General features: G+C 41.8%; 1 protein-coding gene across 5 annotated transcripts in view; it reads left to right on the top strand.

The window, feature by feature from the left end:
* The window catches only part of CLASP1 (cytoplasmic linker associated protein 1), a 1,131,138-nt gene that overhangs the window by 1,087,268 nt on the left and 17,720 nt on the right, over positions 1-26,150 (top strand). For all 5 annotated transcript variants that reach the window (XM_069224628.1, XM_069224627.1, XM_069224630.1 and 2 more), the window contains 2 exons: positions 378-584; positions 23,058-23,174. In XM_069224628.1, the coding sequence (XP_069080729.1) occupies positions 378-584; positions 23,058-23,174 (324 nt within the window). The remainder of the gene's footprint in view (positions 1-377; positions 585-23,057; positions 23,175-26,150) is intronic.

The following is a 26,150-nucleotide window of genomic DNA, read 5'->3' as shown; positions in this document are numbered from 1 at the left end:
ATAGCAGTGGGCGGCCGGGAGGAAATGGGTTAGCAAGCTGACAATGGGTGGTCTGTATCGGATGGGTGAGCAAGTTGACAATGGAGGATGAGCAGGAGGCAGACAACAGAGGGTGAATGGGCCTGTCCAACTAATTGAGTGCTGTAACAAACACATTTTGAACATATATATGTATGTATCAAGATGTGGAGTTAAGAATGGCAAATCTACACTTAACATATCTGTGTATACTTAGACAACATAGTGATAGTCAGTATTCTGCATTCAGTACTATGTTTGAACGTCCCGTAAATCTGAACCAAGTTGAAAGCAGGTTACAATTTTGGTTATATATTGAAGAACCTAATTACAAAATGTTTTCCTTTTTGCTGTACTAGGTTCTTCGATCTGCTGAAGAAGCTGCATCCACTTTAGCCACCTCCATACATCCGGAACAGTGCATTAAAGTGCTTTGCCCCATTGTCCAGACAGCTGACTACCCAATAAATCTTGCTGCTATTAAAATGCAAACAAAAGTAATTGAGAGGATTTCCAAAGACTCCTTGCATCAGCTCCTTCCTGATATTATCCCTGGATTATTACAGGTATGTTCTACATAATGCTGTTTGCACTTTGTAGTTGAGTTGTCTTAAAAAAAAAAAAACAATGTTCAGCCTGGCCTTTAAAATGCTTATTATTGAGCTGAAGAATACTTTAGAACACAAGAATGTACAATAAAGGTAGTGTCTTAAACTGATATAACTGAGCAACAAAAATGGATGAAACAACAATTACTTCCTCATTCCCTTTATTCGTTTACAATCCTTTCTTCTTGAGCAAAAGTCCATGTCCAGGAGATGACAACTTTGATAAACATCAATTTTATTCTATTCTGACCTCTTAATTTGGGAATTTGTATTCCAGAGAGTTCAGGGATATGTGTTGCTTAGGCATAATGTTATGCTGTGTGCATGTTCAATGGCTAGCTAATTCCGTTTTCTTCTGAATCTATGCACTACAATGTATTCTCTTTTGTCTAGTTTGTCTAGCTCTGACAAGTGGGTTGTGTAGGCTGTAAGGGTATCTCCAGGTCTAGAATTATGAATTTTGGACTTTCATGTAGTAGGTTTGGGGGACTCTACACAATCCCTAATACGCTCTGTTTTCTCTTAAAGACCTCGGTTGAAGCCTTCATCTTGTGTTGCTAGACCATACCAATTGCTTATTTTGCCCTTCTGAGGTTGGCATGGCTGAAACTTACCACCTAGATAGTTCATACTCCTACTCCTATTTCCACTTGCTTACCACATGTATAATGATTGTGTTGGCTGCCATGATTAGATGGAAGAAGCAGGGATTTAAGACACAGAATGATTACAATGTCACAGTACATTGGACAATCACATGTTCAAGATTTGAAAGTTAAACATGTTACCTGTTAATTCACTGCCTTTGATCTCCATTGATGTAGACTCTCATAGAATGTTTAAGAATGCAGTGACTTGCAAATACCTTACCATCTCCTTGTACATAGTTCAGAGCGAGGTCATATCATAACTAGTGTTTTGTATTCCTCAGCAGACATAACATGAGCAAGAGAGCCCCTTGTTTTAATCTGAGGCCCTTTTTAACAGACCAGGTCATAGTTACTGATTTTCGTGGAGTGTCACATTCTGCTGCAGTTTAATTGATCACAACAGAGGTATACATTTTGGTGTTTTCTCCACCTAAATACTTAGTAACTGCTGTGGATTTTAATCCAGCAGTTGGTCGAGGATTAACAATACATTTCTGATGGATTCTTCTATTCATGTATTCCTCATCTTTAGAATATCCCCTAGAGCTATGTAGGATTGTGAAGATTTTTCATCATAACCCTAGCAGGCAGGGTTGGGGGTAGGGGTGTAGTGCAGCTTTGCATCAACTCCGCGGTCCTCCAGAAGTGACAACTGGAGCGGCATATAGACCCCACCCAGGGGCGCAGAAAGCAGTTCCTTTCTTTATGCTCCTTCGGACCCAAATCCAGAGCTAGCTCCTAAATTTCATCAGTTGATGAGTTTTTTTCTCATGACTTCTCTCAAGTGTGCAAGGGAACATGTCCGTTCCTGAAACGGCATGGTTTAAACCTTGCAGGAACTATTGCTAGCCGGTGTCTTTGATGAATCCCCATGAGGTGTGTCTCTTTGTTTGGGTTCAGGCTATGACTCCCAAGTCATGGCAGGAGTGTGCTCTGATGCAGCGGTGGTCGATTCAGGAGTGAAGAGTCAAGCTGTATGTCGCTGAACACCACAGGAAGTTGAGTAAAATCTGCGCTCTCTCAAAGTAGAGGACACATTTCGTCAAGAGGTCATCGTCATAGTCTAAGTCTTTATGTAAACCAAATTCCAAAAAGAAACATAGGAAATTCAAGTGGGCCTCATCCTAGCCTCGCCACTCTCCTCAGAAGTTGCCAGGACAACATTGAGCCCCCCCGTTCTCACTCCTTGTCCACACTGAGGAGCTAGTTCAGCAGCTGATCCCAGTGCACCATCACTACAGATTTCCCACTTGCGTACCTTAATGCCCGATACATCTGTGGAGGCCTCCAGTCAGATTATTACTGACAGATCCACCCTTGGTGCCATTTATGCCTCCGGTTCAGCTACACCTCAACTCTTGGCACCATGATATATGGCAGTTGCTGCCAGGTCTACACCAGGCCACCTTCCCCCAAGGAGGAAGTCCTCAGATGTTTTCAGTTTGGATGAGCTGATGACATGCCTCAGCAAATAGAACAGTCTGTACAACGGTCAAGAAATGGTGCCTGAGCACCTATAAGAGGACCTTAGCTCACTAAGCATCCCAGAAGATGAATGATAAGATGGAAACAAATCATTCTCTGTTCATGGCAGAAAGATGGACGTTTCAGAAAAGATGAGAACAGTGTTTGCCTGCCTGTTATGTGTGACCTTTTGACACTAAGGCCCTCATTCCGACTTTGACCGGCGGCGGTCGCCGCCGGCCTGTCGGGGGCCGCCAGAATACCGCTGCGCGGTCAAAAGACCGCCGCGGTAATTCTGACTTTCCCGCTGGGCTGGCGGGCGGCCGCCTTCAGGCCGCCCGCCAGCCCAGCGGGAAAGATGCTTCCACGATGAAGCCGGCTCGGAATCGAGCCGGCGGAGTGGAAGCTGTGCGACGGGTGCAGTGGCACCCGTCGCGTATTTCACTGTCTGCAAAGCAGACAGTGAAATACTTGTAGGGGCCCTCTTACGGGGGCCCCTGCAATGCCCATGCCAGTGGCATGGGCACTGCAGGGGCCCCCAGGGGCCCCGCGACCCCCTCCCTACCGCCATCCGGTTCCCGGCGGTTGGACCGCCGGGATCTGGATGGCGGTAGGGGGGGTCGGAATCCCCTCGGCGGCGCAGCAAGCTGCGCCGCCTTGGAGGATTCAATGGGGCGGCGGTACACTGGCGGGAGACCGCCAGTGTTGCCGGTCCCACCGCGGCTTTACCGCCACGGTCGGAATCCCCATTGGAGCACCGCCGGTCTGTCGGCGGTGCTCCCGCGGTCCTCCGCCCTGGCGGTCTTTGACCGCCAGGGTCAGAATGACCGCCTAAGTCTATTAAAGAGGCCAGGTGAGCGCAAATGCTTCCACTGGATGCCAATAATAAATAAATCAAGTTTCATACCTTACAAACCTAGGTTAGAAAATTATCCTGATCTAACAGTGAAAAGGTATGTCTCGAAGGGAGGCCTTTATTTTGTCCTTAGAAACAATATTGATCAGGTTATGTAGAGGCTAGTTCTCTTTAAGTTTATTTTCAAATTACTCCTGAAAGATGTATTTACCTCAAAGACAATGATCTGAGGAAGCATCTTAAGTACCAAGTGGACTTACAGTGATCAACTTGGGAAATTAAATCATGTTGACCCACCTGCAATAAGATGATGAAACTAGAGAGAACACATAATTTATTCAGATTTTGAACATTGCTACAATCTCCAGTTTATATGGTTTTGCTTCATATATAAATTATCAAGCTTGCTGTCTGATGTAAACATTGCAAGGTTGAGAAGTTATACTGAGCAACTTGGATTACTACAGTGTAAATTTCACTCTCAAACACAGCAAGGATATGAGTACATTATTAAACACCAACATTTGGATTAAAGATGAATACTTTTGTATTAGAAAGCAAATTGTTCTGCAAGTTAGTCTCAAGCTTGTTTCTACACGGGGACAATATTAGTCTTGTGTATTGAGGGCATAACTTGCCAGTAGCTGGTTAGAGCACAGAAGATTATTTTAGTTTGCATTTATTTTGGGAACAAAATTGACATTCACAAAGATTCAGGGCAAGATGGGTTCAGGGACCATATTGAAAGCAAGGATGAAAGAATCATTGCAGCTATTGATAATTGTTGGACCAGGGCCTCTTTTTAGAGTCCCCCTCAAACAGTTTGTTTTTTATCCTCCACTTCTTGATGAATACACTTTTGTTGGCCTTATGACACTGTGCCCTTTACCACTACTAACCAGTGCTAAAGTGCTTGCTTTTAGAAAACTGGCATTTCTCTGCCCTCAGCCCTTTGTGCTTTGCTGCCTGTCTTGGTGTAGCTGACATACTTTGTGAATTCCTCCCAGATAGTCACACAGTAGAGGGACTAGGTGTGCCTCACTGGGTCAGAGGGGGGGACAGAGCTGAGCACAGCCCCACTTATACCTGAAAAGCCGATGCTCTGCCTTCATAGAAGGGGCTTAACAACCCTGTCTTGTCACTGCAGCCATCTTGTAACCAGGACAGGGAAGTCAGGAAATTCCATGCACTTTAGAGAACCTTACCTGGAGCCTGCCTTGAGCCCTCGGAGGCCAGCCCTGCATCTGCACCTGCACCCAGGACTACCAGAAGTGACTTGAAGGGCTAGTTTGCTGGCCTCCTGTTCAGAGCCACAAAGACATAACAAGCTTCAACCATCTTGCACCTGGCCCCAGGGTGAGTGAATGCTGGACCCCTAAGAGGTGTCCCACCAGATCCCAACACTTGGCTGTGCTGCTAAATGTGCCCTGTTGGCCATTTTCTAAAACTGAGGTCAGACAAAATTTGACCAAAAAGGGCTCTGGGAACCAGCAGGAGACCGAGATCAACCTGCTCGCCTATCCGCCTAAGTTGTGTCGCTGGTCGGATTGACTCTGCGGTTTTTCCTTCTCTGCAGCAGCAAATATGTTTCAGCGGTCCTACGCCAAAGAGGTAGCTGGCCTTCTGGAACTTTCTTTGGCTACAGCCTTCTGCCTCCTCCTGCTGGAGTTTTTTTACTTCTATTTCAGCGACTAAGTTTGAAGTAGAAATCTTCACAGTGGCATCCATAAAAAAGGCCATCCAACAGCGACTCTCCCTTCTTAGACACCTCCTGCAGCCTTGCCCGCTGCACTTTACTTTCTCAGGCACTCATCTTCAGAATTTCTTTTAAGTTCCAAGCAAAGCGCTCACCAGGACCAATCCACTTCTCGTATCTGAACCACGCTCCATTGCGGTCGGCCTTAACGTTCGACTTTGACCCGGTCTCACACGACTGGATGTCTGTGGTTGGCGTTTTGATCTTTGAGGCACTATTTGTAATCTTAAATTTAAAAAAATCATAACTCTTCTTCTACTGATTTGATTTTTGTCATTTATAAAATGTACTCTATTTTTGTAAATTCGTTTGGGATGTTTCTTGTGTTGTGTTTTCATTCTATTTCTGTTTCTGTGCTGGATACATACTTTAGACATAGCCTCTAAGGTAAGCCTGACTGCTTTTGTGCCAAGCTACCCAGGAGTAAGCACAGGTTAATTTAGTGACTGTGGTTCACCTTGCAAAGGATTCTAGCTGTTGCTTGACCATAACACACAACCCAGTCAACCAACAACCCAAGTTCTCACAATAAGAATGATATAGATATGGGTTTCTGTTGAGTCTTCAAATGGCAGATGTAGCCTGTAATAGTAGTCTTTCCTCAGTGTCACCGAATTCCCAAATTTATAATCATACCAACAATTCAAAATGTCCACTTTTTGAAACCATATTTAATTTACTGTTGGCTGCCAAAGGGGCCCCACACATTATTGCCATTTCCAGTCAGGCAAGTTGCAAGTGCAATAGACTGACAATTGAGATGATGCCTACGTACCCCTGCAACACACCAATACTAGAAAAAATCTGCACTGTTAGAAACTCCTCAACAAGTTTGGTAGAAAGCCAAAAAGTACATGATGAGGATTTGCACAATACGCATCCGAGCCAGAGACACTCCAGCATTATGGAGGCACACCCGTTGCACTCATTCCGAAATATGCAGACTAACAACTACACGCAGCCATTCCATCAGAAAGGTAGGTCTGGAACATGGATCTCAGCCATCTGAACATTAATACTATTAATACAATGTCACTGTATCAGCTATATTACAGTACATTCACACATCCCTTTTGCTACCCGTCACCCGCATGACACACTGACAATATCCACAGATCCACTTGAGCAGGTATGGAGAAAACGCAACATGCCACTCAACATGTTCCTATCACACGCAGTGCAGGTAACTCAACACCCCCATTGCCAGTTCAGTGACCTACCACTATCACTTGCAACAAATTCACCTCACCACTCAATAAACAGTACGTCATCTCTTACAACACAATGACACTTCCACAAACCGCAGTGTCAGTCACCCAGTCGTTCACACCATCCAGTCCACTGCTCTGCCATGTTGCTTGTCCAATATAACCTAGATAGGTCATGACAGCTGCACACATTACAAACACACATGTAAGACCAACATACATGCATAATTAACTTGTGTCACCCACTTCAAACGGTTCTTTTCAAGAAGCACGGGGTCGGGATAAGGGGAAAAAATAAAAACCATAAAAATCAAGAACAGTGATCCCAAAATGTCTCCTTCTTGTGGTGTGGATTAAAACAATTGAACGTAGCACAGAGCTGGATTTGAAGGACGCAAGAATCAAAAGTGCCTGGTCTCTTTCCTGATTCCCTTTCTAGTACAAACTTGACAACTTTTTTTGAGGGAGAAATTCTGAAATGTGCCACCCAACTGACTTAGAGACCTATTGTAATTCTATGTGCAGCTCCAGCATCAACCGAAAAAATATGTTATTTTTCTACACACCAAGAAACAAAAAGCGCATCCTTCAGCTGTTTTGCAATGCTCAACATATACATTGAATGTTACCATTTGCATTAAGTGCATTGACAGTTTCTTACCGCAAATGAACATCTTACATGCAGCTTGGTAAAATGAAGAATCTGGTTGTTGCTGTCGACTTCACCCCTGTTTTTGTTGCAGTCCAGAAAACAGTTTGACTTGTATCCTTCAACCTTCTGACCATGAACAGTGAAATTGTCTTGTTATGAATAGTAGTTAGAAGGGCGACCTCCATTCAAACAGAGGGAAGCAGTTTTTCATAACTCAAGTACTGTGCTATTCTTATTCAGTTTTCTTTTGCACAACCAATTTAGCAAAACCACATGGTTGCTCTGGATTGTGCCACAAGCAGAAATGCCCCAGTGGTGCATCTTATTCAAAAGAAGACTCACAAGATCCCAAACAATTTTATTGCTGTTCCTGAGGACTCTGGGGAAACTACAGGGATGGGGGATGCTGTAGTCTGTACTACAGTACACTCGAAGGCTAGGCATGTCACCAGTGCAGCTTTCTCAAAATTCATACAACTTAATGTCATACAGAAGACGTGTGTTGAGAATCTTCTTAGGTGAAATAAAGGACTCCAGCAGCGTGGTCTCAACTGGTAAATTCAATTTATTCCAATACATAAAAAAAACCCCGGCCGCAGCACACAGACCGGTTACTTCCTCGCCTCCGGTCTGCTCTCCAACCGTCTCCTCGCACTCCCCAACATTCCGCCCTCACATTCCTTTGTTCTCCTGGCTCGCGCTAACTAGCGCGAGCCCGACAACAACATTAACAATACAACACATCTTTCCCCTTACACTAAAAATATATATATTTGTTTTCCATATATATCAAGTATAAACAGCATCATTACTTATTCCAACAATACCCCACAATGTCTAATGACTACAAAATCCTATCTTAACTATTTAATTTTACAATGAATTTGGACTTAGTTGCATACATATTCTCTTAACTTTCGCGGTCTTGTGATTTCCCTGCCACACCTACTAAACCTACTCTCTAAGCTTGTCATACCTTCTTCTTGAACATTCCTTTTTCTTTTTTCTGTTACCTCATCACTTTGCATAGGAACTCCGTTGCCTCCAACCACCTGCGTCTCATTGGCATGTCGAACTGGAACTCCAAATTCACATTGTGAGGACATGTCATTACTAACCTCATCATCCACAAACCATTTAGTTCCAATCATACTCTTCTTCCCCTCTCCTTTATATGGGGAAACCCTGCTTAAATGCCAGACTTTTCCATCTTCAAGTAGCACTGCATTACACAAAATTTTCAAAACTTTCAAAGGTGGATAGTATTTACCCGCTCCATATTTTTTGAAACCTGGAACTTTCACCCTAACCAAATCACCTATTTGTATATTCACCATTTTGCACTTGTGTTTTATATCATAGTTTCCTTTTGAACGCGTCTGCGCCATTTTAATGTTGTTCCTAACACCTTCCACAGTCCAACCACTCTTCCTACCATCCTTCATCCAACCAATGTTATCCTTCCATAACGGAATTCTTCCCCTCATAATCTCGAAAGGACAGTGCCCCGTAGAATTACAAGGTGTGGTCCTGTATGACCAAACAGTTCTCCAAACTTCTTTTTCCCAACTTAGTTTTGCATTTACTGCCAGCTGTAGGCTGTTCTTCAACACTCTGTTAAAGCGCTCAACAGCACCTTTACCAGCCGGGTGATAATTGGACGTAGTAATGTGTTTAATGCCACACCTCGATAAAAAATTCTTAAACTTATCAGAAATGAATTGCGGTCCATTGTCCGTAACTACAGCTTTGGGGAAACCTTCTCTTAGGAAAACCATATCCAAAAAATTCACAATGGAACCAGAATCAACCTTGGTCATGATACTGATTTCAGGCCATTTAGAAAAATGATCATACATCACCACTATATATTTGCACTCACCATCTGCATGTATAGGACCAGCAATATCTAAACCAATTTTTTCCCAAGGCATGTCAGGACACCTAATAGGAACTAGCGGTGGTCTAAATGTTAATAAAGTCTTCTCTGAATCATTGCATAAAAAACATTCTCTTACCATTCTTTCCACAGCCACATCTATTCCTGGCCACCAATACAATTGTTTAATTTTACTTTTTGTTTTGGATATACCTAGATGGCCGTCATGACACAATTCTAAAACCTTATTTCTAAGTACTTCAGGAGGTATTAATTTCCCATTACGCATTAACTTGTTCCCCTCAACAGACAATTCATCCTTCACCTCCCAAAATCGTCTGAAATTCTCATCCAATTTTTTTTTATGAGGCCATCCTTCGCACAACATGGTTTGAACATTGTTTAAAACTAGATCTTCCTCCACAGCCTTATCCCATTCATCATCAGTAATACCCTGAACATCTTGTACAATATCGGCTACCCAACAATCTTCCAAACCCGCCACACTATCATTCGTATTAACAAGGGGCATCCTACTTAGGAAATCAGCAATTTTATTCTTGACCCCCGGCCCATAACATACCTCATACTTATAATCTAGTAATCTTATAGATAACCGAGCTATTCGTGGTGAAGCCTTGAATAAACCTTTAGTCGTTAAGACCTTGGTGAGTGGTTTATGGTCACTCCGCAAAATGACATTAGTACCCCAAACAAATGCCCTGAAATGTTCCAAGCCCCACACACATGCAAGAGCTTCCCTCTCTATGACCGAATATTTTGCTTCAGCATCAGTTACCGAACGGGAAGCAAATGCAATTACACATTCCTCATTATTCTCATTCATTTGTGAGAGTACAGCTCCCAACCCCTTACTACTAGCATCCGTAGTAACAATGCTTTGCAAGTTTGGGTCAAATCCTTGTAGAGCAGGTGCCTGAATAATGTCTCTTTTAATTATTTCAAAAGCCCTTTCACACTCCACAGACCACTTGAATACACACCTATTCTTAAGCAATTGCCTAATGGGAAAAGTTTTTTGCGAAAAATTATGGACAAACTTGGCATAATACTCTGCCAAGCCTAAAAACGCCCTAACTTCATCCTTGTTTGTAGGTGCAGGTGATTTTTGAATGGCCTGTATTAAACTAGCTTTAGGTTGGATGCCATTACCACTAACTTTATGTCCCAAATATGTGACACTTCGCCTAGCAATTTTGCATTTGCTATATTCTGCAGTAAGTCCATTATCTTCCAACACCTGGAGAACTTTTCTAACTTTGGCATTGTGATTATCTCTCGTATCTCCCATAATTAATATGTCATCTTGAAAAAAAAATACATCACGCACCTTACAAAATAATTTATACATCAGCCTTTGAAACATAGCAGCCGCAGATGCCAACCCAAATGACACCCTAATAAATTGATAACACCCAAATGGTGTAATAAACGCGGTCAATCTACGGCTTTCAGGATGCAAAGAAATTTGGTGATACGCTGAAGTCAAGTCGATTGTGGTAAACCATTCTTTACCTTTAGTAAGTGCTAACACTTCGCTGATCTTAGGTAATGGAAATTGATCTACCAAAATATTTTTATTGAGGTCCCTAAGATCCACACACAATCTTAACTTGCCATTGGAACGTCTCGCTACAACCAATGGCGAAATCCAATCGGATGATTCCACCTGCTCAATAATACCAGCTTGCAATAATTTGTCTAATTCTCCAGACACTTCGTCTCTAATACTTATGGGAATATTCCTGGCCTTGTGTATTACCGGTACAGCGTTATCCTTAAGTATGATTTTGTGTTGGAATTTTTTTAACATGCCTATAGTCCCCGAAAATACTTGTGGAAACAAATCCCTAATAGTTGCATCACTCATCTCACCACCCTGTATAACGGACACTGGTTCCAAGCTGTTTGGATCTAGGACTATTCCAAGCGCTCCCTGATCCCACCAGCCTAAAACCGAAGGTCCAGTCTTAGAAACATACAATTTGCATTCTGCCTTATGGTCTTTGAAAGAAAATAACAATTTCTTGTACCCTATCAACTGGATTGGCTCTCCAGTAAAACTTCTAGGAGAGATATCAGGACTGTCTAGAACCCCACCAATAACATGTTCAATTTTTTTTAACCAAACCAGTTCATTTACAATAGTATAAGGCGAACCAGAGTCAGCAGTGATAGTGATATTCCCAATAGAAATGTCGCATTTCGTTTTTTTCCGCGGAAAATCTAGTGTCGAAGATTCATGATCCTTTACATTGAGTACCCACATATTCCTGTCGTCACTGTCAGAGGAAGAAGCTGAGTCCGTTGCACTCTCTAAAAGTTTTATCGCCGAATCTTTTTTCCTCCTGCAAACTTTAAACAAAATGACCACTGATGCCACAACCAGAACACTTCTGGTTCCTGGCAGGACAGTTTTTATCATTGGCATAATGACCCATCAAACCACATCTAAAACATGTAACATTCTTTTTACTAAAATCCTTCTTGGTTTGCTTTTTATTTTTACTGGTGTAGCCTTTCTTTGAAAACTTGTCAGACCCATACTTAACCTCCCTAATATTGTTTACAAGAATGTCAGATCCAGGAAACGTGTCATCATTTTTTTTACTCCCCTGTAGAACCGCTTTTGCACATCTTCCAGTCAGTTCTGCTTTTTTAACAACATCGATGACTTCCTGTAAAGACGACTCTCCTTTAGTCAATAAACAATCCTGTATATGCCGATTTGCTGCATGCATAACAATCTGATCCCTTATAAGTTCATCGTGCAAGACACCAAACCTACATGTTAAAGCCAAATTCTTTAAGGCTGAAACATATTCCTCAAAGGTTTCTTCCTTCTCCTGTTTCCTATGGTAAAATTTGTAACGATCAATACCTCCGCAAACAGTAGGAGCATAGTATCTATCTAAATCTTCTAAAGCATGACAAAAAACATCACCATGCTCTCTATGTTTCTTTTCAATTCTATTGTAGGTTTTCAAACCAAGCGGTCCCAGACAATGTAATAGAATTTTCTTCTTTTTATCAGCAGAAAAATCATTTTCTTCATCACACGTAGAAATTTAATTTAAAAAATATTCCCGCCATTCTTGCCACTTTGTGGAAGTATCACTAGATCCAGGTATGAAAGGTTGAGGTGGTGGTAAATTCAAATTACTTGAAGCCATAAGTAATTATATTATGTAACTTAAACAAGTATAAATCCAAAAAAAACGAAGTTTGACAGAATAGCTGTCAGAGATTCTACACTGACACTGTAGCACAGTCTTACTTTATATACAAAATGCGCTGTACCAACCAAAATCCACAGTGTTACGCAGCGTGCGGAGAACCTCTCTAGATGACCTGGCTAGCGTCTCCGTCTCCTTGGAGACGCTCGCGTCATGGTGCTCCGCTTCCGTGACGTTGACGAGGAAACGCACATTGAGCATGCGCGTCCGTAGATTAAAGGACGCTCGCGCTGCCTTGCTCGCGCCGCTCCGCTCGCCAAGGAACCACCAAAACAAAATGAAACACGGAGAAAAAAAAAATCCGATTAATAGTTGCTGCAACATACTCCTCGATAGGTCCTAAAGCAGCAGTCAAGTTCAGCAAGGCGGAGAGGAAACATCAATACGCGTGGAAGCCGGGGCTGCGCAACTCGTCGCCAAATTTGTTGAGAATCTTCTTTGGTGAAATAAAGGACTCCAGCAGCGTGGTCTCAACTGGTAAATTCAATTTATTCCAATACATAAAAAAAAACCCGGCCGCAGCACACAGACCGGTTACTTCCTCGCCTCTGGTCTGCTCTCCAACCGTCTCCTCGCACTCCCCAACATTCCTCCCTCACATTCCTTTGTTCTCCGGCTCGCGCTAACTAGCGCGAGCCCGACAACAACATAAACAATACAACAACGTGGTGCAGATGTACTGCCTAAAAAGGAGCCATCCCATATACAAAAGAAAAGGCTCATCCACGGCTATGTGCTAGCCAGGAGCATAGACTTCAGTGAAAAACGCACTGCAGAGTGGTCCAACACTAGCCAAACTTTATAGTGAGTGAGAATCGCTGTCTCGGAAGAGCCTCTGCCTTGTCATTGCAGCATGCACTACGGCAACAAAAAACGTCTAACTCATGACAGCATAAAACGGTTTAGTGCACCCAATGTGCCTGCATACCTGTAAGAAGACGCAGAAGGCCTTGCCTCAGATGTTCTCGGTCTTGATGTGGCTCCTGTTCAGAACTGGACGCCATGAGCCATTGCAGTGTTACACCAGATGTCTTTCAAGACGCCGTTGTACAGTAAGGAAAACAAGCATTTGCAATGCAATAGGCCTCACTTTTGCTTCAGTTAGATCTATTGGCGTTGTAAATTCATAACTTTACTTTTCTTGTCTCATAAATTGGTCAACCCATCCTCAAAATTTTGCCTTTTCCTGAAACGTAGTTCCAGTGGCCCTCCATATAACTAAAGTACTTCCATTTACCTTTTTTCTCTGTCTGCAGCCAAAAATGAACATGTTTCCATTTAGCATCCTAATTTGAATCTGCCATACTAATTCCAAAAGACTACCACTTTTACCACCCCTCCAACAGAGCTGCTGGCTGGCTAACACAATTCCCCAAAAAAGATACAGGACATGCACTGAGGAGTAACGAGAGAAATAAGCTAGAAGTTTTACCCAATAATAACAAGAGTGTTCAAACAGTCATAGTCTAATAAGGATATTTAGTTGGCCTGAATCATGGTCATAATTGCAATAAAGAGAGATTAATAAAACATATGCAATTATCATGTAAACCCAATAAAAACTCATCAGAAAAATACTTTTGACATCAGACTGTAATGCTCAGAAGCCCCTAAAGGACACCACAATAAAAAGCATTTGTAAGAAACATGGTCATGTACCCATATATTTAGTCTCTAGTGGACATAACCACATGAAAAGAAAATGTCAGAAAGTAATGCACTGTAACCCTATATTTTCCCCCGGAGGACATAGAACATTACACATTTGCAGGCTAGCAGGCCTACTGCGGTTGAATTACAAACAACACCTTTAAAAAACAAACTACTCTGAGCTCTAAAACAAAAGTGACAACCATGAGAGCACTTAAATAGAAACTGAATGGTGGGAGAGATTATTATTTAGTGGTCCCCACTAACCTAGTGTGGGGACCGGGAGCTGATGTAGACAGAAAGAGTACATAGTGGAGAATGTTTTGAAGGCGGTCCAATTGTCCTAGGACCACCACAGGCTGAGTTATGAGCACAAATGTTTTGCGAAAGTAATGCCTTTCAAAGAATTATGTGGCAAGTTTCTGTGCTGTGAATATTGTACTATGTTTATATGTTGATATGTTGACTGTAGTGCCTAGAATAGCCCCTAAAGGTCACCACAATGCAAACAGCATTTGTAAGAAACATGGTTTTGTAACCACATAGTTAGCCCCTATAGGGCATAACCACATGAAAAGAAAATGACAGAAAGTATTGCACTGTAACCATATATTTAGCCCTTATAGGGCATAGTGCATTACACATTTTCTGGGCTAACAGGCCTACTATATAGATAACACAAACAAGGCCTTGAAACACAAACCGCTTCCAGCTGTAAAACAAAGTTCCAGTCATGGGAGAGCTTAAACATACACTGAATGGCAGGTGGGATTATTATTTTGGTGTCCCCACTAACCTAGTGTGAAGACCCAGAGATGATGGAAACAGAAGAGGTGCTCTGTTCTGAACATTTTAGTGGTGGTCCCCTTGTCCTAGGACCACCACAGAATGAGTAATGAGCAAAAATGTTTTCTAAAAGTAATAGCCTGCAAAGCATTATGGGCCGAGTTTCCCAAGTTCAGTAAATATTGTAGTATTGGCTCTCCCCTCGTGTCTGAAGAGCCACTTTGAGGATTTCTGTGTTTTTTCCGTAAAGCATTTATCAATTACAAGTGTTTTTGTGAAAGCTATGGAACGTGAAGAGGCGAGCCAAAAGAAATGACTGATTAGGTAACATTGTGAGCAATGTGACCAGCGATTCAATATATAATTAGAAAGACAAATGCAGTAAGCAGATTAAAAAAATACTAATTAATTAATTAAGAAAGCAAAAACAAAAAATACTACAACTTAAATGATAAAAGAAACAAAATCGAAACACCATACGCAGTCAACAAGTAGAAAAGAATTAAGAAATAGAAATCTGAAACAATCCCAAAAATCCAGTAGAAAATGGGCAAATTTACCTCTAAAATTCATGGAGTGAAACACTGCCAAAAAATAAGCATCACTGCAATCCATAGAATCCACTTCACTGCCTAGAGATGGCGATAGATAGCAATCAAGGCAAACTTCATGGGATGGAAGAGAGATTAAGGAGTATGCAGAAGGATCCAAAAGCATTGGCAAAGCAATGGTGACATTTACACAAAAAGACTAACCATGGGAATGCAAGCACCCATCGCTGCCATGAGCGTAGGGGCCCAATTATCTCCAGTAATAGAGATTTGTATACCCCTGACTTAAAGGGGTAATACAGACATATTTCTGGTGAGGTAACCTTGAAGGCATAATGGGTTGTACTTCTGACTCTTCTAAAGTGGGTCACGAAGGTACTGCACTAACCCAGGTTACCAACACCAAAGACAAGAGTGCATTGAAAACAGGAACTTGCACCAAAGCCAGCCTGCTCTGCATCCCACTTCCACGTAATTCGCAATACAAAGATCGCACATTATGACAGGTCCACAAATTCCACTTCTTACACTTTCACATGAATATCCAGTTCATAGCCACAAAACGCCCTGTTGAATGGGACCGAATTGAAATTCCCCTATCTGCCAATCAAAAATACATGTCTAAGCACACTACCCCTCCCCACCGCACCACCTTTACTTTAAGACTATTACTACCTGCCATCACAAACACCCACACCAGCATGAACCAGGACAAAACTATTGGCTTCTAGAGCCAACAGTCTTACCATAGCCTAAAAAATATTTAAGCCCAACGTGACCAAGAAGCCTGTTTTAAAAAAAGAAAATGCCCTCACTCCCCCAAGCTGGCGTGCTCCATCATTGGACTGGGCTCTCCACGAACTCTTTTGGAAAAAGGAAAAGAAAAAAATCAGTACACCTGTGGACAGAATAAGAAGGGGGACTTCACATGTGTAGCACATTGACTTACAGGTACACAAAGAAGGCCTCAAGGTAAGGCAACACAGTATAACGGGCAGACTCACAAAATTCGACAAACATTCCAGGCCTGTAACTTTTGAAAAGCATCAGAAATCTACTGTGGTATAAAGCATGTCCTACCGCCACAACTTATGTGGAACAAGCACACAACAAGCACATAAAAGCAGACATTATACAAAGCAACAGCATAAATAGACCGTCATGCGTATTCCTAGGAGTGAACTGCCTCACACCAGCAACCAACTCGAGAGTAGAATCACCAATATTATATGACTGACAAATTGTGGAATCAAAAGTTTGTTGGTGTTTAATAGGTCATCGTCCGCGTTCTTGTCTCTGGAAGGAAGATGTGGCCATAGAAAAAACAAGTTTAATTGGTGGAGCGCCCAGGTTATGCTTTTTGTGACTCTCCATTAACCCCTCGGCACCACCATGCCATCCTCCAGTAATCCCTGTTTGAATCACTAGGCAGTTGTGTTGCCTTTGATGTCCTTCTATGTTCTCTCTCCCCTTTATGCCCTATGTCAGTCAACTGTGCATCAGAACCCACTCCAGGTGTGCTGGATCTCCTCCACTCCAGAAATCAAAATTTAATGATAATTCTAAATTGGCACTTCCTATTGCCGTCTCCAGTTCTAGTATATATGACATGATGCGTGGCACTTGGCAGGGGTGGATATACTGCTGGAGAGACAAGAATGCGATGTTCAACAGATCAGCATTCTTATTGTCTCTGAAAGGAAAGCCTGGTCAAAGAAAATAACTACCCTTTAGTAAGAAGCCAGGTCAGTCTCGTTTTGATCACCCTCCTCCTTTAAGTCATTCTCCTTGATTCCTAGGACCTAGTGGAAGCAAGCACCAGGTGACTCTTCCGCTCCAGTCAAGGAGTGTGTGGGACAGAGACGTATCAGAGCTGTGAAAAAGAGCAGCTCTTCTGCTGCTGCGCACTGATGTGACCTCATGACAGCACCAAATGGGTTGCGCCTTTGATTGGGAGGTCATTAGTAGCACTCAAAGAGTTAAATGGGATAACCTGAACATTGACAAATGATCTTATTTGTTTTTCGTAAAAATATTTTTTACTTCTTTCAGATAGTTGTGGGATTCATTCATTATGAAAAAACTAATGATTAAAAAATAAAAAATAATATTGTTATGCATTTGAATAATTTCTGAGATTTTGACAAATCTGGTTGTATTATGTTCCTGAAGCAATTGGACATTTATGCTGTTGAGATGGTTTTTAACATCACTGGACACTGATGACGATATAATTTCTAAGTGTTGCATCTTAAAGCCTTTAGAATATATTGACTTAATTTATTCAAAATGGCGTTCTGCATGCAATATTATAAAAAGCAACGTCTTTAAAAAAAAAGTTTAGTGTGCAAATTATATTTTGTCTCTATGCAGAGCTTTCCTGCCATGACACTTTTCACGTTGCTCTACTGTTTGCAAATCCACATTGGCATGTAGATAATCTGCATTTCCGGAGCATGAAAAGCAATCTGTCCATGCTACTATCCACATTGTTTCACAGTGTGCATACAGCATTGCTGTAAATAATCTCAGTTGGCCTAAACGAGGAATCTACAGTGCTCCCCATACTGTTAACCACATGTGCCATTGCAAAAAATCTAATTGGCCCAAGAATGGAATGTACTCCGATTTAAATTCACTACTGCTTCAAAAACAAGATACATTAGTATTTTATTAACTGATTAATCCAGTGCACAGGATCTATGCACTCAAGGGATATTCAGATGCAGCGTGTCAATACTGTCTAAGAGTCTAATATGAATAAGTATTTTGGTCCATTAGGTCAAACCAACCCGTCTGGGTACCCTGAACCTTCATCCAAAAGTTGTGACATAGCCGTATAGCCTCTCCTGTCATTCTTTAGGAATCCCTCATTTAATTTAAATCTTTAAATGAATCTTCAACAATCTGACATTCGCTGTGCCCTGTTCCATGTAATGTTGCTCCACCAACACTTTGTCACCTACAGATCTCCTGACTCAAGCCACATAACTACCTGTCTCTGTTGCTAGTTGGTAGATGTAGGAAAAATCCCTTTTGGACATGGTCACCCTCCACTTTTTGCTCATTGGTATTTAGGTGTTTCGACTAAGGTGCACTGGGTTCCTCCTAAACAGGTCCACAGTGCCACTATTCTTTCCCCAAAATAAGATAAATTGTGTACAATTAGCATACACTCCAGTACTTATGAAACTCCCCAGTAAATGGTGCCCCTGGTACCTGTGGCCCGGGTACTGCTGAGGGTCCCCTGAGGGCAGCAGCATGTATTGTGCCACCCTCAGAGACCCCCTTAAAAATTGCACACAGCCTGCCACCACAGACTGCGAGTCATAGTGATGGTGATTGGATCTATAAAGCGCACGGCTGCTCATGAGTGTCCCAGCGATAGGGGCCTCATACATAAATACAGTTACAAAACTAAAAGCCAGGTCTTAAGCGTTTTCTTAAAGGTAGTCTCCACCATAATTTGATGGAAGTCCGAGGGCAGGGTATTCCAGCTATGCAGACCAATAAAAGAAAAGGAGCTTCTTCCTACCATATTCAGATGTATTCTAGATAAACTCTCACCAGAAAATTAGTATTAGATCGTAAGGCTTTCCCTGGTTAATAAAAGGAGATTCTGACAGATAAATAGACAGGACCAAAGTGATACAGGGCTCTCTGCTTTAAAAGAGCTACTTCAAACAATATCCTTTTTTCAATAGGAAGCCACTGCAAGTTGTAGAAACGAGAAGAGATGTGCTTCTGTCTAAGAAGACCTAAGGCTATCTCTGCTGCAGCATTCTGAACCACCTGAAGCTTACTAAGCAAATACTTGGGCAACCCTGCATATAATGCATTTTCATAGTCTAATCTAGGCAACACCAAGGCCAAAATAACAGCGATCTTAGATGAAGAAGATAGAAGTAACAAAAACATCTTAGCCATGCGTAGGATGCCAAAGCAAACTCGAACCAATGAAATAATGTAGCCGTGAAAGGACAGCTTAGTATCAAATTTAATGCCTAGATTTTTTGCAACAGTAGCCTGTGTGTCACAAGCAGGTATTCCCGAGGGCCAAAAACATCCAGATCTAAAATGAAATTGTGTCATGGTGCAAGCCATGAGAGAAAACATAACGTGGTACACAAACTGTGTGCTATGTCCCCCTCACTGCATCTAAGTGTATGTCAGTTACCCCTACATCAGGCTCTAGAGCCCTAAGGCAGGGTGCATTATACTTAATAGGTGGACATATCTGAACCATCAGGTATGCCCCTGTGGCAGGAAATGAGCTATGCAAATAGTCGTGGTGCGCTACCAGCCTAGTCACATCTGTATGGTGGGCAGCATGATGTGCTCCACGAAAGAAGGGTTTCACCATTTTGTTTTAAGTGGAACTAGGTATTCTGGGACAGGATTATGCACTCCTCCCACAGAAAGTGGTCATATTAGGGGTGTAGTCACCTCAAAGGTAAGTTGTCCATTGGCTACTTCACTCCCCTAAGCGCCCCTAAATTGGTTATTTATATGGCTCCCTGACACCAGAAGAGCAGATCCGTCTTACCCAAGAAGAAGAGGACAAGGAAGAACCAAAGAAGCAAGAACTGTGGACTGCCGATGGACTTTTAGTGCAAAACCCTGCCAGCCTGCTTCTGTCCCAACAATCATGACAACCCGACTTGTCTTAGAGCTGTGCATCCTCCAAAAGCCTCGGCTGGTCTCCAGCACTTCACCAAGTCATCACCATCTCCCCTGGAGTGGAGGAGCCACTTCCCTGCATCCTGCAGGCACCAAACGCAACGCCCGGCGCACCATGACCACCAGGTTCACCAATGCAGGAGCTGCTCAGGAGGTCACTGTGGTCCAGGAGGTCGCACCTGTCTCCCCTCTAAGTGTGAAGATACCAGGACCCACCGGAGCCATCCTGCACCGCTACCCGGGGTACCGAATCCCTTGCAGCAACCAAAGCTTGTTCGTAGTCCAATCCCGACTCCAGTGTCATAAGGAGGACCAGTCACAGTGGGACGTCAGCAACACATAGGATATCCCCGAGAGTGACCCAGCTGCCCTGCTCTGTCTCACTTTTGCAGGTCCACCCGAGAAACATGGACGCCTTGACACAGGAGCACCCGACAACCTAAACCTGAGGTACCTGAGCACCACGGCCCAGTTCCATGACAACTGACTGTTTCCTTGCTCCCAGAGCCCCCACCGACTGAGCCCCCGTTGGGAGCTCCCGGACTTGTCCCCAAGTCCCCCTTTACAGTCTTTTTCTAGGTGGCCCCGCCAACGGTGCAGTACATAAGGCAACCTGACCAACACCATTGCACCCAAACATCCCAAGGAAGGTAAAACTGTACTGCTGGTGTTTTTAGCGACCTTGCCCCCTTAGCACCTTACAACCTACAGGGGACCCCAGAGAATTGTTTGCAAAGACCCCTATGCAATAACTGTACTTTATCCAAAGAAAGTTTTTACTGCGTAAAATTGGTTTGAGTTAAATTGGTACTTATTTGCAAAAATCGATACACTGCACAGTACTTACCTTTAAAAAATGTTCTGGTGTTGAAACATTCTATAAGCAAGTCTACCTTTTTATAAACATTTGTCTTGATTTGTTCTTGAGTTAATGTCTAATATATTGACTCTGTGTGTGTTCAACAGATGCTTAGCACTACCCCCTGTTAAGCCTAAATTGCTCGCCCACACTACCATAAAAGAGAGCATTTGGGATTATTACTTTCAATCCCTGTACACCAAAAAGGGTTGCCTGGACTATCTGAAGAGTGTCCCCTTACATTGGTATACTTCATAAATCCTACTTCCTACAGTAGTGTCTTCAGTCTCTCCAGAAATACCTTTTCATGTAGTTGGCGGCCAAAATAAATGGCTTTTCAAAGGCATATTGTTTCTGTTGTGGTCTGACAAACTAATAGATTATCTTTTACTTTCTGGATGTTCTGTTCATTGGATGGTGCCTATAGGGTTAATGTCCAATTCTGGGCCATGTTGATCAATGTCTTTGACTGATAACTAAAAACCTTCCTTCGCTTTACCTACTTTTTCTGTGCAAAATGAATATCCTCACGTTTAAGAATATGGGTAATCAGGGGTCTTGGAAATACAAACTATTCTCCCTAATGACTTTTGTTCCCCCAATCGATCAGCTTTCAATTCCTTTAAGTAACGTGGCCCTCATACCCAAGCTCTAGTCTAACTGAGCATGTGCAAGTTGTGATCCCTTAGCACAAACGTCAGTTCCAGCGTCAGTTCAGAAAATAACTAGTATTTCCTTTATCAGCTTACCCGTCTATGTGCTCTTTTTGATAACCCCAGTACTGTTTCAGTAGGTGAAATCCTTTTCTATTTTGGTGTGTTATTCTGTTTTGATACGTCCAAATACTGAGCACTGGAAGCATAAATGTTCCTTTTAGTTCAGTTGGCTCTTCAGCAAACACCTCCTCGGATTATCTCTTGCTTCATTTCGGAGCATTGTTTGCATGCCTAAAGCAACATTAACACAAGTCCTACTCCCAGATGAGAAGTTGGAGCTCGTTAAGATTTAAGACGTAAAAAAGTGGGGGTTTTGCCAGATAATTAATGTTAGTTTCGTCCCCCCCAGGCTTGCAACCCTCTAAGATTCAAACGTCAATGATTGTTTTGTGCTGACAGCTGTCCTGTCATAGAGCACTAGTCGTAAGCCAAGTTTTCTTCCATTCTTGTTTACAGTTAAAACACTAGCACTGAATTGAAAAACAAGTTGTCATTTTCATTAAACTAGTACACCCATGAAGCAGGCTCGAAAGGCATTCATTACCTGTCGTTTTGCTGCAAAGTTTGATTATAAACTGTCCAAAGATGCCCTTCTAATATGATGGTGACTTGCATCTTACATCTTGCATCCTTGCCACCAAGCGACATTCTGTTAAAAACGTTCCCTGTGTGACATTACACAAAAACAACTGTTCCATGTGGTATTATACACAAGCGCTTGTCCGTTGTGATGTTCTAAACAAACCCTTGCCCCGTGTTGCATTCTGGCCGAAACATTGCTCCTTGTTACATTCTACACAAGCTCTTGTCCCATGTAATATTCTTCACAAGTCCATGTCCCATGTGACATTTTACACAGGCTCTTGTTCCATGGGACGTTCCACACAAACCCATGTCCCGTTTGACATTGTACACCAGCCCTTTCCACCATTGGGCATTTTACATTAGCACTTGCATCCGTGCAATAGTGCAGCATTCTATGCAGACCTTTGTTACCCTTCTGCTGTCTGACTTCCTACAGAATGATGTACCCCATTCTAAACTGTTTGAGGCAGACACTACAGTTGTGAACCAGGTATGGAGTGATATTAGCATGGGTTCCGAAATCTGCTATTGGACCCACTATGGATTCATTACCTTGTATATGTGAATAAAAACATCATCTTTTGTCTGTCCAATGATTATGCTATTGCCATATTGCCAAGTAGGGAGTGTAGGGAAGCTACCAACATACGCAGGTTAATGAGCTTCACAAATATAGAGAATTCCTATTCAGATGTACAATTTTTTCAGATTCTATTAGTGAAAAACAAACATGGACAGAGTGGGTATGTTCATGAGAAGACATGTAAGACATTTTCTTCCTCCTGTTCTGCACAAATATGTCAAGACTAATAATTGACTTTGCTTTCGTTTTTAGTTTTTTATCTTCAAGCTATTTTAAAAAAAGTCTTTTTTGTTTTCTAGGGCTATGATAACACTGAGAGCAGCGTTCGAAAAGCCAGTGTCTTTTGTCTGGTAGCAGTTTACTCAGTAATTGGAGAGGAGCTAAAGCCACATCTCGCCCAACTTACTGGAAGCAAGGTATGATACAACTTGATTGTATTCCACACACGTATGTGCTTGTTTTATATTTTAGAAGGGTATGCAAGTCACCCTACAGTAATGGTTAAAAAATGTTAATTGGGAGTGATAGTGCAATGTGTATCTTTTGGTAGCCGTTCTCTGGCAGTTTTGGAACTGCCTACCATAAGTGGAAATGTACTGTCTTCTGAGTAAAATCCAAAAAAGGACTATGTTTGGTGTGTATTTTTCCACTTGGTATATTGTATAATAGTTCAACTGCAATAACTTCTTTCTGGCATAATATTTTCATTGACATTCATAAACATTAGAATATTGCTGGACCTCTCTGCTGCCTTTTAGCTAGGTTTGCACTGTAGAAATACTACATACATACATACAGACATACCTAGAATATCTATGCTCAGGTGCAAAATCTTGGAATGCATTTTTAGATGTTAAATGTAAAATGTTTGAAAATAAGTTTGTTAAAAAAACATAACTACATGATAAAACATCTTTATTTTATCCATATCTAATTCAAACTTTGCAGTATGTTCCACAGAACATATTAAGCTATGGTATTAGTAATTTTCCCATTTTGGTAAAGATATAGTTCAACTCTGCTCAGGGAGACTCCCTGAACATGACTTACAAATCAAAATCTGAGGCATGGAAACCTCTGAGGGGAGTGCCCTATCTAGAGGGTACTGCTGCCTGATTGGTTGGAGTTTGGTTCTTTTAAACAATACGGATACATTACTAAAATGAATGTTATAAAGTCTTTCTAAGCAATGTTCATCATTCTACTGCTGTCTAGTTTTACAATGGAACTCCCATTTCAACAACGGGGAATAATTCAAGCATGGGAATTTATGAAAGATACCAATCCTGGAGAACCACAGTTACAGGTAAGTAATTTATTTTCATGATGGGCCACCTGAGGCAGAGAAAGCCAACAACCCTGCACTACTCTAGTAAAGGCTCTTCCTGCAGTAGCTTTGTATCTCTTCCTCTACCTCTTAATGCCCAAGTGGACAGATGTATAACAAAAGAGACATGGGTAATATTGTACAGAATAATTATAAAGTCATCAATGGACTAAAAAAAGACATTTTGTCCCATTTACATCTAAAAACTAGTAGATTAAATGTGAGAAGCTCTGAAGGCTAGCACTTTATCTAATCAGCACTCATCCATAACAAGGGCGGACTTGGATGGTTGCCATACACTGACAAATGTTCATGTACACTAGAAACATACACATTTCTGCATCAAACTGGATTGTGTTCTGCTCATCAACTTTTGCCCATCTGTATGGCTTGGCAGCGGTCTGATAGTATTAATACACCCATGTGTCAATAACAGTGTAAGCTCCAAACTAATTCTACACCCGACAGCCTCACCACCAGCCTAGCCCAGCAATTAGATTATGGAATACTAATCATGTTTCCAGTACAGTCAATAAAGTGTGTGGGCACTGTCTAGGAGCACACAATACAACAAGGGTGTCCTTTGGCGAGGAGACCATCTTTCATAATTTTCAAACGTTTACATTTTGCTCAACATTTACCAGTATCTTGACAAATCTTATTTATTTTGGGTTCCATAGCTTTGTGCATCTTAATTGTGAAAGATGCATTACACCAGCACTACTAAGTGCCTTTTAGAACTCACCACTCTTTACTCCTAATGGTTTTTATATGTTTTCATAAATCAGGCAGTCTAAAGTCTTTCACTCGTTTCTAATACATGCTGTACTGGTGAGGGATCTTAATGTAGCTTGGACTTAAAAAGGGTTGTAAGGCCCTGAGGGGTAAGCAAGACAACAAATGTATCTGTTACTGCACTGTGAGTTTGAAAACACTGACCACTTCTGGCATTGAATCAGACTTGACTACTTCTGCCCTGGAAAGATATAAGAATGATCTTGTGTCCATAGACCATCTTGGAAGGTCATCCTCAAGAGCAGGTTGAGCATATGAGCCTTGCTATATCACACAGTTAACTTGAAAGTAGGGCAGCTAACACCATCCTTATGACTTGTGATCCTGCTTGGCACTGGAAATAGCAGTCCCTCTGTTTTCGGAGGATGTCCCTGCGGACAGAGAGAGAAACAACGAAAGCTTCCACAGTTTTCAATCATACCTCTCATTCTTCAATCATACCTTTCATTCTCCCTATTCTTTCAGAACAAGAGTGGTTTGTTTTCAGCAACCTGTGCGTCTGAAGGATCTATGAAACAGAAAGGTTACTTTCCAAAGTATCCCTGTTTTGTTAACCCATAACCTCTTTATTATTACAAATGACTGTCATTACTGGGTTGGTAGCTGTTTTATTAAGCTCCCAACAGATAGTGAGAACAAAATACTCTCTAGATTTTAAACTGATGTGTTAGTTTGCAGTTGTGACCTGATACTCTCCTGCATGATTGGTATTGTAAAGGTTTCTTTGAACAAAAAGTACCAGAGTTGGTGTTTATATATTTTATCCCTTGTAGAAACCGGATTAAAGAGCAAGTCTATCAAAATTTAAGTATGTTGGTGTACAAGCAGCAGACCTATCTCGACCTCTATTGCCAATACTGTTCCCAATTCTGTGATATTAACTCGCCATATTTTTCTGGTGATAAAGTACTCAGTAATCTGACACTGTAGATAGTGACACTAATATCCACCATTTGCTTCTTCTGTACTGCCATGGACAGTTCCTTCTCATCTAGAGATAGTTAATTTTCATAACCATTTATCAGTTGATTTTGAGCTTTCACCTACTGTTTGTAGAGCTGATTTGATAGCAGTAATGGAATCCAAGATTAGCAAAAGAATACATGATTTTCCAGGGAGTGTCCTACAGGTACAAACTACTTGAACAAGAATCTAGGAATTTGATATGATTCTAGAGACTTTCTTTTTCATAGGTGATTTAATCTGGATTAGAGATATTCAGGATATACAGTCGCCTGAAGTGTGAAAGCCGGACATCAAGCAAATAAAT

The sequence above is a fragment of the Pleurodeles waltl genome, chromosome 3_1, assembly GCF_031143425.1.
Source record: "Pleurodeles waltl isolate 20211129_DDA chromosome 3_1, aPleWal1.hap1.20221129, whole genome shotgun sequence".
In the NCBI taxonomy this organism is placed as follows: Eukaryota; Metazoa; Chordata; class Amphibia; order Caudata; family Salamandridae; genus Pleurodeles; species Pleurodeles waltl.
This window is presented reverse-complemented; position numbering and strand designations above follow the sequence as displayed.